Below are 14,894 nucleotides of genomic sequence, written 5' to 3'. Positions count from 1 at the left end.
AAACTACCAAAATCATCAGAGAGCTGGAGTCGCTTTCCTAGGAGGAAATCCTGCAATGTTTGGGGCTATTAATTTTAGAAAAAAAGCAAATAAGGAGGGATAGAGTAGAGGCCTATAAAAATTATGCACTGAAGGGAGAAGGTGGATAGAGATAAGTTTTTCTCCTTCTGTCACCATACTAGAATGCCAGTGGGGTCACTCAGTGAAGCTGAATGGTAGGAGATTCAGGACATACAAAAGGAAGGACATCTTCTTACAGTGTGTCACTACTTTATAGGATTTGCTCCACAAGATGTAGTGATGGACTGTGTCTTAAATGGCTTTAAAGGGGATTAGACAAATTTTGTACATGAGGCCGTTAATCTACTTTCAGTTTCGTAGCAGAATTGAGATGCGAGCACTACACGAAGGGAGTTTCCTTTCCTGCTTTTCTGCTACATAACCTCTAGGTGGCACCGTGGTATAGTGGAATAGCACAAATTCACAGGTGGAAAAACATTTTCTTTCACTTTTACAAATAAATAACAAATTGCCCCTGCTCAAAAAAAAACTTGCCGAAAGTGCTCTTTAGACACAGAAGTGAATCTGGAGGGTCACGACTTCATCTAAAGGGCCTGTAAACAACCGTGAGCAGGGACTGACGAGCGCACAGTAAACGCCCGGTATAGAAACGTTCCTAGTCATGGCTATGTACAATTTAAAAAAAAAGTAAGAGGCGGCAGGGGGCGGGATTCAATGATTGTGGCTCTGGCAGAGAATCTTCCCTCCTTGTCATTTTCCAGATTAAAATCACACACATACCCCATGATTGCAAAGCTTCTTTTTTCCCCTGGAGGGGAAGACGTCCAGAAACACCTGAAGGTGCCCTTAGTTAGGCCCTTAACAAGGCACACAAGAGTAAAACCAGACAAAACAGAGTGCAAACAGTTTTCTCCTGCTTGTAAAAACTTTTTTTAACCCCCTGTGTAAGAGGAAGAAGGTTTTTAAACAGAATGCTTGTTCTCTTCCCTTGCAGCTTAAACACCTCCACCTCACCTTGCTGCATGGGAGGAAACAGCTGGAGAGCATAAACTTTGCACAAGAGTTCCTTGCTTCACAATTTTTGAGATTTATGCCTTCTCTTCCTTGCTTATTGTGCTTTCTAAGTGATTTTGAAAAGACATCTGGAAACCTTCTTTCCACATTGTAAGGTATTTTTATTTGAAGTAAGGTTTTGTGGCAAGAAAAGGCAGGGTGTAGCAACAGGGAGCTAGGGGGAGGGGGAGAATGTCCTGTGGAGGTTGGCCCCCACAGAGAGATTCTAGGCCCCCTCCCTGAACGTTCAGCTTTCATTTTTATTTTTTATTTTCTTTAAAAAGAGAGATTTTTTAGATAAAAGGGGGGAAGTGCAGAAAGGGTTCTGCCCCATTTCTTAGTCATAAAGAGCTTCACCCTTCTTCCTGTGTTCTGGTCAGCGAGCCCAAAGGCACAAAGATGAGTGGCAAGCACTTATGGTTTTAATTTCATTAAAATAAAACAGGATTAAAAACATGCAATAACTAACATTAAGTTTATTTGGCTGCAGGTATTTAGGTCTGTACTGTTTTCAGTTCCCTTGTAAACTTTGGGCTAGCGCTTAGAGCGATTCTTTAGTGATTTCTAATGCTGGCATTTAAATGTTGTGGGGGCGGGACAGGTTAAAAATGTGCCCATTCTGGTGTAGTTTGTTTTAGAATAAGCTTTCATATAGCTCTGTTGAGCATTCAGAACACTTCATACATACGAAGCTGATGATCATATGAAGCTGAGCTATGCAACTGCCTTTTGCTCAGGCATGGAGCTCCTCAATCTGAGCCACAGCTGGCTGGCTGGCTGGCTGGCTGGCTGTCTGTCTGTCTGTCTGTCTGTCTGTCTATCTATCACATTTCTGTACCGCCCAGTCACTGAAGCTCTTTGGGTGGTTCACGACAACTAAAACCATAAAATACATAATAAAATACAATATAAAATGTAAAAGCTTAAAACTACAATATATGAGTACAAACCACAACAACACCTAGCAGCAGCACAGAGATTTAAAATACAATAACAGATTTAAAACAACAGAGCTAAAAGACTAAAATGCCTGGCAGTTAAATCAGGAAGCCTCCAATTAACCATAGTTTCCCCTTCATCCAGAGCTGGAAATCATGGTTACCAGCTTTGAAACCAGCCAGGATCTTAAACCATAGCTTGAAGTTTAAAACAGGGGTGCAGAACTGTTCTGGGGTGGGGGGACAGAGGGCCCCTCCACCAGGACCACTGCACGCCAGATGATGTGAGGGGGCACGGCCCCACCCTGTGATGCCACCCCATCTCAGGATGTCATCCTTTTTTTCTCTTCTTTCGTGCTGGAAGGAGGCACAAACCTGTGCCTTCTCCCAGCACTGAGAAAGGGACCCAGGCTGAAGCCACCCTACATCCCTGCAGCTCTCTCTGGTCTGAGACCAGAGATAACAGCGGGAAGAGGGATGACGGGATTTGTCCACATGGAGAAGAGCAGCTGTGCTCCCCGGTGCAGGTGAGCCCCAGCACGCGCCCCCATCTCTGATGTGAGAGCAGCAAGGGGATGCCCTCTGATGGGATTCCTCCAGTGACAGGGCCTGGAGCCCAAGCACCACCCCCTGGAGGGGCCCAAGGGGCTGTGCACATCAGATCGGGGTGGCCCGTGCGCTGGAGGTTTGGCACCCCTGGTTTAGAACATTAAGAAGGCGGATCTCGGCTTTGAGAAGCTTTTGATGTTGAGGTTGACCTCAAAGACAGGGGAGAGAGGAGGGAATAAGGGGAGGACAAGAAGGAATGAAGGCAGCCGGTCATTGTGTCTGGGCTGCAGTTCAGTTGCACATGCGTCTTTATGGTGGGAAAGGCAGGTTTTGAGGAGAGATTCAGAGGGAGAGGGAGAGACACAGGGAGAGGTGGCATCATGTTGGTTGGTATAGCACCGTGGCTGATGGATGGTGGTTTGAATGTTGCCTGTGCACCTTGGTTGCTGGCTACTCTCAGACCTCCCCTTCAACTTTTTCTCTCTGCTTTCACTGCTCCCGTCTGTGATACCGAGATAATAATGCCAGCCTGCCTCACATCGTTGTTGTGAGGATTGCAGCAGGACATGTCTTTGAACGCTATTGGAACGACCTAGGGAGACTCGCTACTGTTTGCTTAAAGGAAATTCAGAATTCTTGAGGCTGGTTTTTAATTCCTTTGCTGCTCTTCCCCGCCCTGCCCTCTTTAATCGTTGCAGCATGCCATGAATGTGATTGGGATCTTCGCAGAGGAGCAGGCTTTGGTGCTGCGGATCGTGGCTGGGGTGCTTCACCTGGGCAACATCAGCTTCAAAGAAGTTGGCAACTATGCTGCGGTGGAGAGCGAGGAGTGTAGGTAGCCCGTCAGGCTGCCCAAGACTTGGGCCCCAAATGGTGTTTGGCCAGGGCTGGGAGGGAGGGGCAGATGCCATAGGGAAAATACCGGGAACAGCCAGCCCAGTCGGCAAACCACTTCTTCTTTCTGTACCAGATGTGTGGGCTACAGTCTAGCAGAGCCACATCTGTGCTTGCAACGGATCCAGGCTTGCAAGAGATATAGGCGCACCTTGAGATTTCCCTATAGTTGCCCCCCACCCCATAAGGCAGTGTCCAGAATCGGAGACAGATCTGACCCATGGGATACAAAACCACGAGAGGTTCTCACATGCACGCCCCTTGGCAGTGCAAGCCCAGTTTTTTTTCTGGCGGGGGGGGGGGGCCTTAAGCAGGACATTCCCTGAACTGTCCCTCCTTCTTGCCAGTGCTGCTGCTGCCTGTTTGCCTGCCTTTCCCTCTGGGCCATCTGCACTACTTCCGAGAGAGAGTGGGAGAGGGAAGACGCAGGGTGTGGGTGTAGGCCACTGCTCCGTCTCCTTGCTCCTCTCGCTGCTGGCTCTCCCAGGAGAAAGCAGGCGAAGCAGCCACAGCAAAGGGAAGGGACAGCAAAGCCAGAAGGCTCCAGGGACCGCCTGTGTGGCCCCTGCTGTGGTGTGGGCCTTGACAAGTGCCTTGCAATTATGCCGACCCCTGAGGCTGGTTCTGCCTGCTGAAGTGGCTGCCCGCTGTAGCGATGGTGCTCTTGTGCAGTGGCCCGTGCGTTTCCATGGGGCGTGCATGGGAGAGTTTCCACCAGCTTGTGCCCCTTGTTAAGCTGTGTGGTGGTGAGGGGGGGGGGAAGGGGAAGTCGATTCTCTGCCTTGCTTGAGTCACCACCAATTACTTGCTCCTGCCTTGGAATTCCAATATAAACAAGCTTACTAGTTCAGGAGCGGAGGAAGACCAAAGATCCTGCAAGAGTATAAAACCTCTTTGCTGAATGGAAGGGTCTCCACACCAGTTGATGCGTTTTGATAAGCATGTTTTGCTGCAGTTTTTTTTATGGGTCGCCTGTCCGGATATGCCCAGCAGCATTGATTTTGCTGCTCTTTTGACTTGGTTTGTGCATCACTGCCGTCTTGGCTAACCTTGCTGTAACTATTTTTGAACTTTGCAGTCTTGGCATTCCCGGCCTTCCTGCTGGGCATTGACCAGGGCCGCCTCAAAGAGAAACTGACCAGCAGGCAGATGGACAGCAAATGGGGAGGCAAGTCGGAATCCATCAATGTGACCCTCAATGTGGAACAGGCCTGCTACACCAGGGATGCTTTGGCCAAAGCGCTTCACGCCAGAGTCTTCGACTACTTGGTGGATGTAGGTGGCACTTCAGGGGTGGGGGGTGGGGGTCCTAACATGGTTGAAAAACGGAGTCCGTCATAAGGATTACTGTGCCCCCATGGTGCTGTTTTCACAGAAAACCCTGCTGAATACGTGGAAGCAGCAACAAAAGGTTGCAGTCGTGAGTGTGCTCTAGGTCTTCTCCATTCCATCCCCCTCTCCAGTTTTCTGTCCATCCCCCTCAACAGCCAGCCAGCATTCTGTGCCCACTGACCCAGTGCTCAGTCCCCATAGGCCTGTTTTTGGAGTTCCCCACTCTGAGGACTTTTTCTGAAGATTTTTGTTGTTTACTTCTGCATACCTCAGGGTTCCCCCAAGCCTACTGACGGCTCCTCCTTGTGTGTGGACTGTGCCATTTTGGCTACAAAAACACCGGCACACACATACACCTATGCACACACGCACACACACACGTACACACATGCGTGCACGCACACACACGCACACATATATCTGCTGCCTACTCCGTATAGCTGAGCGGTTGAAAAAAAGAGCAGACCTAAGATTGCCTCCACTAGTGCTAGAACCATCATTTTCAAACTGTTCCATGCTGAAGAGCAGGCAGTTGGTAAGAGAGGTGGGAACCAAGGGTGAAGAGGGAAGCAAGAGAGGGTGGAAGAAAAATATCAAAGGAATGGAAATGCAGAAGACGAACATGACAAAACCTCTCCTAAAAGCACAAGAATGTAGTGCTGACTCCCATGTGAAAGGGCTTGGAACACACAGAGCCTCATGCTGTCCGTGGGTGGCCCCATTACTGCCTTGAAGTGAGTCATATGCTCCTGTCTGCATCCTCTTACCATGTTACTCATGGATCTCCAGGTCCTCTTTTCTTGTCTTGGGTGAGCTCCAGTTTGTGAGTTGGGGAATCTCCTACTCCAAGTGCATGAGTGGGATGTGGCTTTTGCTCCCTTTTGTGAGTTGGGGAATCTCCCACTCCCAAGTGCATGAGTGGGATGTGGCTTTTGCTCCGTGTCAGGGCACCCGCTTTGCCTGCAGAAGGATGCAGCTTCAGTCCCCAGCATCTCCAGTTTAAAAGGGGATTTTGGTGTAGCAGGTGACCTTGTCCTGAGACCCTGGATTTTTGATCCTGCCAGTCAGAGTTGACAATCCAGGGCCAGCTGAATCAGCGGTGTGACCTCATGCGAGTAAGGGCAACGCCTATGAAAACGGCCTCAAGATTATTGGCAGGTCAGCACCTATTAATATACCTGCAGAGAAGGGCTTGCAGCCGATGTGACCTTGCAGGTAAAAAACAGCACTTTGAATTGGGAATTGGATGGGGAGCCATTGATGACATCATGGCTTGTCTCGGTCTTGCAGCCATATTCTGTACAAACGGAACAAACGGAACTTCCCATTCACATGTACAACATACACTGCAGTAACCAAATTGGGAGCTCACTAGCCATGGATTACTCTTAACGAAGAAGCATCACATGGAAAGAAGCCTCCTGTTGACTAGTGGCTGCCAATTCCCACTGCCATTTCAGGGAGTTGCATGCCTAGAGATCTCCCCTTCTGTCGTCTCTTTGCTCCATCACTCAGCTAAGGAGAGAGCGGCTTCTTTTTCATCTTCACGGCAGGGCAGTGCCTGAGGCAACAAGGAGATCCAGTCTCTTTCCCCCTCCTTGTCCTTCCCAGCATTTGCTTGTATCCCCACCCAGCCCCAGCTGCCCTGCTCTCCGCCTCAAGGCAGGAATATTTGACACCAGAGAGAAAAAGGGAGCACAAGCGGTGGGGCAGACGCTTCCTTGCTTTCTCTGGCGAAAACACTGCCAGCAAGGTGTGCTGCTGAGAGAGCGAGCGTGAGCATGGAATCACATCTCTCTCCTTGGTACTGGAATTTTCTTAGCTGCTGTTGCAAATAATGCAACATGGTGGGATGCACATTTGTATGCAGCTAACAGCAAGTATGCTGCTGTATCATTTGTTGACCGCCCAGTACATTGAGACACATAATAAGATAGAAAGTTTGATCTGGGGGAGCCATACAACAGGCGGAACATAAATAATGGGCTCCGTCCTCTGTGCAGCCTCCTCCGCAGATATGTAATCTGTCCCTCAAATCAAGGGTGGGGAACCTCAGGCCTGGGGCCAGATCCAGCCCTCCTGGTCTCCCAGTCTGTCTCCTCGAGGTTTCCCAGGCGGCCATACTTCCTTTTCCCCAGCCTCTGACCATTCAGGGTTTCCCGGCTAAAATAGGCTGGTCTTTTTTGCCTTTCTGATCCCCCTGCTTTTGTCTTTGGTCCGGCCACTTTGCCCTTGGCCCCACCCACCCTGGAATGCGGCTCCTGAGAGCTTCGCTGAAACGGAATTTGGCTCTCTGGCTGAAAGATGGTGCAGGCCTTCCAAGTAAGCCGTTGGCATCGCTGGAACCTAAGCTCTGTGAAGGGTGCTATAAAGGAGAAGCGGACAGAGCTCTTCGCTTGCCCTCTGCTTGGTGCTCAGCACCCCTAAAGCAATTGCGCAGCTGCTTGGATGTTTGTGCAGTTGGGCCAGCCCTGGTCTCGCGTGGCATCACGTTGCACCCTTACACAGAGGAGGAAAATTCAAGCAAGGACTTGTGGTTTTACGTGAGCGGGCTGCTTCTTTAAGAAGGGGCGGTTTTTCAATTGGTGCAGGATTTAAGATGTTGGACATAATGAGCCCTTCTTAAGGCTTTCACTTGGGCCATGTTTCCACGACAACGGAAAGAGAAGCTAATGGAGGAGTACTGGATTGTTTAGAAGGAATCGGCTTTGCTGTGAGCAGGGCCGCACAAGCAGTTTCTCCCTCCGCAGCAGTGAAAATCACTTCACAGGACATACTTCCTGGTGGGGGTGGGGGTGAACATCATCTGACTGGCAGGGGCTGCTCGGCCAATGAGAGGCTCCCCCGGCTCCCCCTTTCTTCTTTCCCCTGAAGGTCCAGATGCTCCTGCATTTCAGGAGCAAGCCTCATTGAGCACAATGGGAGTTACTTCTGAGGAGAGACACATATGCTTGTGCTGAGAAAGGGGGGGGGGAGAACACAAAGATGGAAACCAGCCCCCATTTTAACCCACAGGACCTCACTGACCACAATAGGAGTTACTTCTGAGGAGACAGTAATGGGTTTGTTGTGGGAAAGAGACCAGTAAACACAAAGACAGAAACCAGCCTCCATTGTAACACGCAAGATATCTATAAGGAAGCTGTGACATACTTACTTCCTAAGGCAATGAATCGAGACCGCGCTTGATTGCTTAATCGCACTTAAAGAATTGGGCTTTAATGTGTGCCTTTTCAATTGCGGGGGAATCTCTGTAAGTTCTGATGTGGGCCTTCAAAGGCAAGCCTCATCGACAGCAGTGGGAGTTACTTCTGAGGAGACGCTAATAGTTTTTTTGTGGGAAAGAGACCAAAACCAGCCCCCATTTTAACACACCGGATCTCTGTAAGGAAGCTGTGAAGGAGTTACGTATGTCCTGAGGCAAGGGATCAGAGCAATCGCATTTAAGGAATTGGACTTCGATATGTGCCCTGTCAGTTGAGGGGCCTCCCTGTTATTTCTGTGGTCCCTGAGAGGGCAAACCTCATTCAGCACAATGGGAGGAAACACCCCTTGACTGGGGTCCTGGTGAAAGGCACACCCTCGGGCAGGGCTGGCATGCCCGAGGTAAATGTGGGGGTTGGGGCACACAACAGCTATACTGGGGAGAACCCAACTTAAGAATCGGACTTTTAAGTAGTCTCAGGAAATCCGTTTTTTCCCAGATAAGCTCCGGGGTGGCTGCTGGATGGCCACGACATCATGTATCCCTTACGACCTCAACATGCAGCTGGCTCAGAGTAAATCGCTGGTGGAGACCCCCCTCTGATTTAAGAAATCTTAGTCAATGCCTCAAATGAGTTTTGACTAAAATGAGCATATGAGTAAAAACAAAACAAAAAACCCAGCATACTTTGCAGTACAGCAGTATTGTTGCTGGAGAAATTCATCCCTCCGCCCCTCCACTGTGAAGATTCTGGCTAAGCTCAGAAAGAACAGGGAATTCTGGGGGATGGGAGGAGGGGATGTCAGCATCCGTGCTAATCATGACGTGCAGGCACTGCACCCCAGTGAACCCTGGCTCAGGTACACCACTGATCCTTATATGTACTTCGAGTAAAATTGATTAACCTTTTTACAAAAGAGTATTGTACAGTTAATTGGGGGGGGGGGTTAATTGTATATGTCTAATTGATTTAACGGTTACTGTCCTGGTCCTTACGCAGTTCTGTTTCTATCTGTCTCTTTCATCAGTCCATTAATAAAGCTATGGAAAAAGATCATGAGGAATATAATATTGGTGTCCTGGACATCTATGGCTTTGAAATATTTCAGGTAATCCATCAGAGTCGGTTATCCAACTTTCAATGGCAACAGCAAAGCCTGTCCTCCTACTAAAACAAGGGTGGGCAACCCACAGTCCTTGGAGGCTCCTCTGTGGCCTGCTCTGGGTGCCCTAGGCCGCAGCTGTTTGGCAGGCTGTCAGGAGCCAGATTCTGCATAGAAACTGGGAGCATGGGGCAGCTCTCCTCATGCACCCTGTTTTCCTGCAGAATCATCTCCTGACTAGGAAGATTTTCTCCTGGGGCCCTGCTCAGAGTGTCCTCCCATCTGAAGTGAAGCAGGTGGCAACAAGGAGCAGGGTCTTCTCAGTGGTGGCACCTCACCTCTGGAACTTCCTCCTCCTGTCTATTTATTGGGCTCCCTCTCTGCAGAACTTCAGAAAGAAGTTGGAAGATTGTGCTTTTCTCCTCTACATTTTCCATACACTGCTGCTATTTCTGATTTGTAAGCTTGCAGCTGAGATGCTGATGGTTGGTTGAATTGGCTTTACAGTGATATTTTTACATCTGTTAGCCTCCTTGGGAATCTCTGCCATTGTTGTTTGTGTGTGGGGGTTGCAATCCACTGAGAGAGCTCTGATGGGTCACTCCTACTCAGAGGTAGAGAGCAGGTTTTGCCCTTCCTGCAACAGGGTCTGCAAATGTGCTGCATTTTCCCCTCTGGGAATGAACGGCAGCGATTTTTTTATATGAGAGAAGTGAAAAGGGTGCACCCACATAACTGGCATGAGGGCTGAATTTGCACCCTGCTGCTCTTACTTGCATAGCCCAATTCTGAATTCTGTCCTAGACACTCTTACATGGAAATGAGCCCCACTGAACCCAGCTTATACTTCCTAGTAAAGATGCATAAGATTATGCTGTTGGTCATGCTGAAGTGTGAATAAGTACTGGGGAAAGGGGTCAGAATGTCAGGATGGATTTATCTATATCCTGGATTACTTGTTTGGTTATTTATTTATGGAATTCATTCCCCCTGCCTTTCTGCAATGAAAACACCCAAGGTGGCTGAATGAAAAGCTTCAGGGCCATATGCCCGGTGATAGAAAAAGAAAATTAATTTAAAACAAGGCATTTCATGTAAGGCAGTGCAAAATTCAGGGTTTGAATGGATATGTGTGAAAGGGAAGTGTAAGATGCTGTAGGAACAAAGAGAAGCTCTGAGCTTTTCTGGGCATTCAACCAAAGACGGCTGTTCTGTGGCAAGAGCTCCCTTAACGAAAATCCGAATCTTGGAAACAGCTTTGGGGAATTTAGGTTACTGACCTCTCTGGTGAGGCTCATGGCACAAATGTAAGAATCGTCTGTTAAGGTCACTAAAGATGTAATGCAGAAAGGAATTTGGATTGACCTAATTGGTAAAAGGAGTGTTGATTTGGTGGGCCTGCAGCTAATGTCCCGATGGCTTGTTTTACCTTCCAGAAAAACGGATTTGAGCAGTTTTGCATCAATTTTGTCAATGAAAAGTTGCAGCAGATCTTCATTGAACTGACACTGAAGGCGGAGCAGGTAAAAAGAAATAAAAGGTGGCAGCTGCTCGTGCAAATGTCCACAGCACTGTCTTCACTGGGAGTTGGTTTCTTTCCACACTGAGGGTGGGATGGCTTTTCAGCTGATGGCGACTTAAAATTTGCCTTGCAAAGCAAGAGCGAGAGAAAGCTGATGTGGTTTAGCGAGCCCAACTTTGGAAGTAAACACTGTTGTGGCTGCAGGGGCATTTTCTCCTCTGATACCATGACCTGGGAGTGTGTCTCATGCACCAGAATAATCATCCTGTCATATGACTTCCCCACGGCCGCTGACTCGCCGTCATAGATGGAAAAACTGTGGCTGGCTTTGCATTTGTGTTGGATGAAGCACTAAAGTTAAAATGGGAATGTTTCTGTTTTCTCAATTTCCTTTCTGCCTGTCTCTTTGAAAAAGACAGACAGGAGTTTATGTACTTTCTCCCTGCTCTTTGCCATTTTGAAGAGCCTGTTGATTTGGTTATTTTGTTCCCTAAATATTACATGGAGACATGATAGAAGTGTATAGAATTATGCCTGGTGTGGAGTAGGTGGAGAGGGAGACATTTTTCTCCCTCTCATAATGCTAGAACCCAGGACCATCCCATGAAGCTGATTGGTGGGAGATTCAGGACAGATGAAAAAATGAAATTCTTCACACAGCGCACGGTCAGACTGTGGAATATGCTACCACAAGACGTGGTGATGGCCACCCATTTGGATGGCTTTAAAAGGGGACCAGGCAAATTCCTGGAGGAGAAGGCCATCCATGGCTACTGGTCCTGGTGGCTCTGTGCCACCTCCAGTATCGGAGGCAGTGAGCCTGTGTACAGCAGTTGCAGGGGAACATGGGTGGGAGGGTGCTGTTGCACTCATGTCCTGCTTGTGGGCCTTCCACTGGGGCGGTGGAGCGGCCACTGTGTGTACAGAATGCTGGACTGTATGGACCCTTGGTCTGAACCAACAGGGCTCTTCTGATGTTCTTACTGCAGTGCTAATAAACACGCTGTTTCCAAGCCTGGGTGCTTCCAATTGAGTCTGGCCAGCTGTTTGACATCTGGTCTCCTCTGACTTCAGTAGTTTTGTAGATGGGGGAGTTTCATCAGTTGCCACTTCTTAGGCCCTGGCAGCACCTAGATGTGACAAAAAAGCCCTCCTCTCGGGAACTGCCCAAGGTACAGGAGCTCCACTGTCCAAAGGCTGCCATTTGTTGCTCAAAATATGATTTGCTGTTGGGTCTGGTCTACAGACACTTTTAACTGACACATTTTTGTGTCAAGAGTATTCAGAAGACACACCAGAGTTTTTGCATTTCAGTTTCTGAGCTCCTCTTTCTCTATTGTAGGAAGAATATGTGCAAGAAGGAATTCGCTGGACGCCCATAGACTACTTCAACAATAAAATTGTTTGTGACCTCATTGAAAATAAAGTGGTATGTGTGGGAGTCCTAAATAGAGGCCTTTCCCAGCATCTGCCATCTGGCCCTTTTCAGCCGGGGCCCTTCCGCATGGAAAGCAGGTGCTGTGCCACTGAGTCACTGCTAGCGCCTCCCCTCAGGTTCAGCAGCATCTGGCTGGCCAGCTCCTCATGGACTGACGGTCCCATGACACATGGAAAAGGCCCCCCCCCATGTGCCAATGCCACTTTTAAGAACTATACTCCAAGGGGAGCAAGGAGAAGCAACCACACTACCTGCAGAAGCCAGCAAATCCCGTAGACTTCAGTGGTGGCTGATTGGTTTGATCTTGTAGGTGATTTTTGTCTCTCACAAATTGGGCAGAATTCTTTTGAAGTTCAACCCTGTTCATTTGTTTTTAATTTAAATGCAGTTCTCAAGCAAATTTAAATGCAGCACTCAAGCAAAATTGAAAGAGGGATGGCAAGAGATTCAGGGGACTTCCGGGTACTCAAAAGAGAAGACACCCCCCCCCCCCCGATCTTAAATATACTGTAATCTGTTCCTATTTAGGCAAGGAATTTTATTGCTGGGCAAGCAGGTAAACATGCCTGGATCAAAGAAGGATTAATAGTGTAAAGGAACAAAGTCGAAGCGCCTTTCCCAGGATGAACCTACTTGTACACTACAATTGTCATCTGGGACCTCTTCCAGATGCCTCCCTTGAGGGAGGTTTGGAGGGCGGCAACAAGGGAGAGGGCCGTGTTGGCCCCTCAACTGTGGAAAACTCCCCAGTAAGGCCCGTTTGGTGCCAACATTGTCAACTTTTCACTGCCAGACTAAGACTTTTCTCTACCCCCAGGCGTTTGATGCATATGATAAGGTTTTAACGGGTCCTGGGATTTCTATTGTTGATTGTATTTAATTCTTTTTGTATGTAAAAGGTTTTATATTATGTTCTATATTTAATGTTTAATCTTGTGTAAACCACCCAGAAAGCTTTAGCTATTGGGCAGTAAGGAAATGCAAACACTACTACTACTAATAATGATAATGATAAAGATGTCTTTGGAAGTGCGACGTTAGCATGTGTGACCCCAGCGCTGCCCTGAGTCTTTGGTATGTGAGTGTTGGAGAAGGGAGGAGAAGCTTAAATAGAAAGTATTCATTTATTGATGGTACTTCTGGGTCTCCTCTTTGCTTGAAGGCATCCAAAAGCATTAAATGTTAGAATTGACTGAAATCCAATAAAATGCATTGAGATGAGTGCCCCACATAGAGCTAAAGGCACAGAACCTCGAATGATTTTTCTGAAGAGACGTTTGCAGCCTTCCCCAGCCTGGTGCCCTCCAGATGTGTTTTCAGCCACTCCAATCATCCCCAGCCAGCATGACCAATGGCCATGCGAAGTGGGGATGATAAGAGCTGTAGTCGAACACATCCCCGATGTTGGGAAAAGATGGTAGATCACCCGTTCCTCGTTTTTCCCTCCTGACATTTTTCTTCTGTTGCTCTCATTCTGCCAGAACCCGCCGGGCATCATGAGCATCCTGGACGACGTCTGCGCCACGATGCACGCGGTGGGCGAGGGGGCCGACCAGACCCTGCTGCAGAAGCTCCAGATGCAGATTGGGACCCACGAGCACTTCAACAGCTGGAACCAGGGCTTCATCATCCACCATTATGCTGGAAAGGTACCTTTGGAAATGCGCCTTCAGAAGGGGAGTCAGTCTCCGTTCCGGGCTGGTCACAGCCTCAGCTTGGCTGGTGGATATTGTCCAAGATGGCAAAAGGACACCATTGTGTGGGGCTGTCATGTCCTATCTCGTATGGCAGCATCCAGTCATCTGACAGTCCATTTAAGGCAGGGGGGGCACCTGCAGTCCTCCAGATGTTGTTGGGCTCCTTCTTGCAATAGCCCAGTCAGGATGGCCAGTGGACAGGATTGATGGGAGTTGTAGTCCAGCGACACTTGGAGGGCCACAGGTCCCCCACCTTTGGCTTAAGGGCTTGTTCGTGTTCTTATTTGGAGATAACAGTGGCATTGAACTCTGCATGGGGAAAAATGGGTGGGTACAAATATTTGGGCTTTGGGGCAGGAAGGAGAACACAGGTTAAGCCTCCCTCTGGTTGTTTTGCTCTCTCCCTCTCCCAAACTGCTTTGCTAAAACAAACATCATTGGCTGGTTTTAAGAGGTGACGTGTAGTCAGTCCCTTAATACCTGTAGACCAGCCTTCTCCAACCTGGTGTCCTCCAGACTGATCGGACTTCAGCTGCCATAATCCCCAGACAGCATGGCCATTGTGACTTGATTTATTGCTGTGTTTTCCAAAGTGGTGCGCTGGATGGTGGCGGCGGCTCCTCTTTCCACAAGAGGAGCATCTGAAAAAAATAGAGCTCTGACCCTTCCCCCTTTCTCCAGGTGTCCTATGACATGGATGGGTTCTGCGAGAGGAACCGAGACGTTCTGTTCATGGACTTAATTGAACTCATGCAAAGCAGCGAACTGTACGTGAGACGTGTCTCCTGATGTTCGGGGTGGTTATTGTGCATGACTGATCCCCCTAGAACACTCGGGGTTCCTGAAAACCACAATAGCAGAAACTCAAGTAGCGGCTCTGAGCTCAGACAGCAGGTCAGGAAAGGTCCCATGAAATCCGAGAGGTCACCAGCATGGTTAACAAGCAGTGTCAAGAAAAGTGTTAGACAAGAGAAGGCTTCCTTCAGAGAATGGGAGCCTTTCCCAAATGAGGTGAGCAAAAAGGGACGCAAACCTGCACAAAAGAAATGCAAGCCCACAACAAGCCAGGCAAAAATGAATTTTTAGGAGCACATTGCTAATAACACATCAGAAGCAGGAAGCTGGCTCGGGGGGCAGTTGGA

At 48.6% G+C, this 14,894-nt stretch overlaps 1 protein-coding gene across 4 annotated transcripts in view; it reads left to right on the top strand.

The window, feature by feature from the left end:
* Positions 1–14,894, top strand: part of MYO1E (myosin IE) — a 109,442-nt gene that overhangs the window by 58,601 nt on the left and 35,947 nt on the right. For all 4 annotated transcript variants that reach the window (XM_084816629.1, XM_084816631.1, XM_084816627.1 and 1 more), the window contains 7 exons: positions 3,260–3,392; positions 4,534–4,730; positions 9,021–9,101; positions 10,532–10,618; positions 11,960–12,046; positions 13,537–13,704; positions 14,434–14,519. In XM_084816629.1, the coding sequence (XP_084672755.1) occupies positions 3,260–3,392; positions 4,534–4,730; positions 9,021–9,101; positions 10,532–10,618; positions 11,960–12,046; positions 13,537–13,704; positions 14,434–14,519 (839 nt within the window). The remainder of the gene's footprint in view (positions 1–3,259; positions 3,393–4,533; positions 4,731–9,020; positions 9,102–10,531; positions 10,619–11,959; positions 12,047–13,536; positions 13,705–14,433; positions 14,520–14,894) is intronic.

The sequence above is a fragment of the Heloderma suspectum genome, chromosome 11 (assembly GCF_057233095.1).
Source record: "Heloderma suspectum isolate Gila_16-S chromosome 11, 16-S_ref, whole genome shotgun sequence".
Classification (NCBI taxonomy): Eukaryota; Metazoa; Chordata; class Lepidosauria; order Squamata; family Helodermatidae; genus Heloderma; species Heloderma suspectum.
Note: the sequence above shows the minus strand (reverse complement) of the source record. Positions and strands in the feature narration are given on the sequence as shown.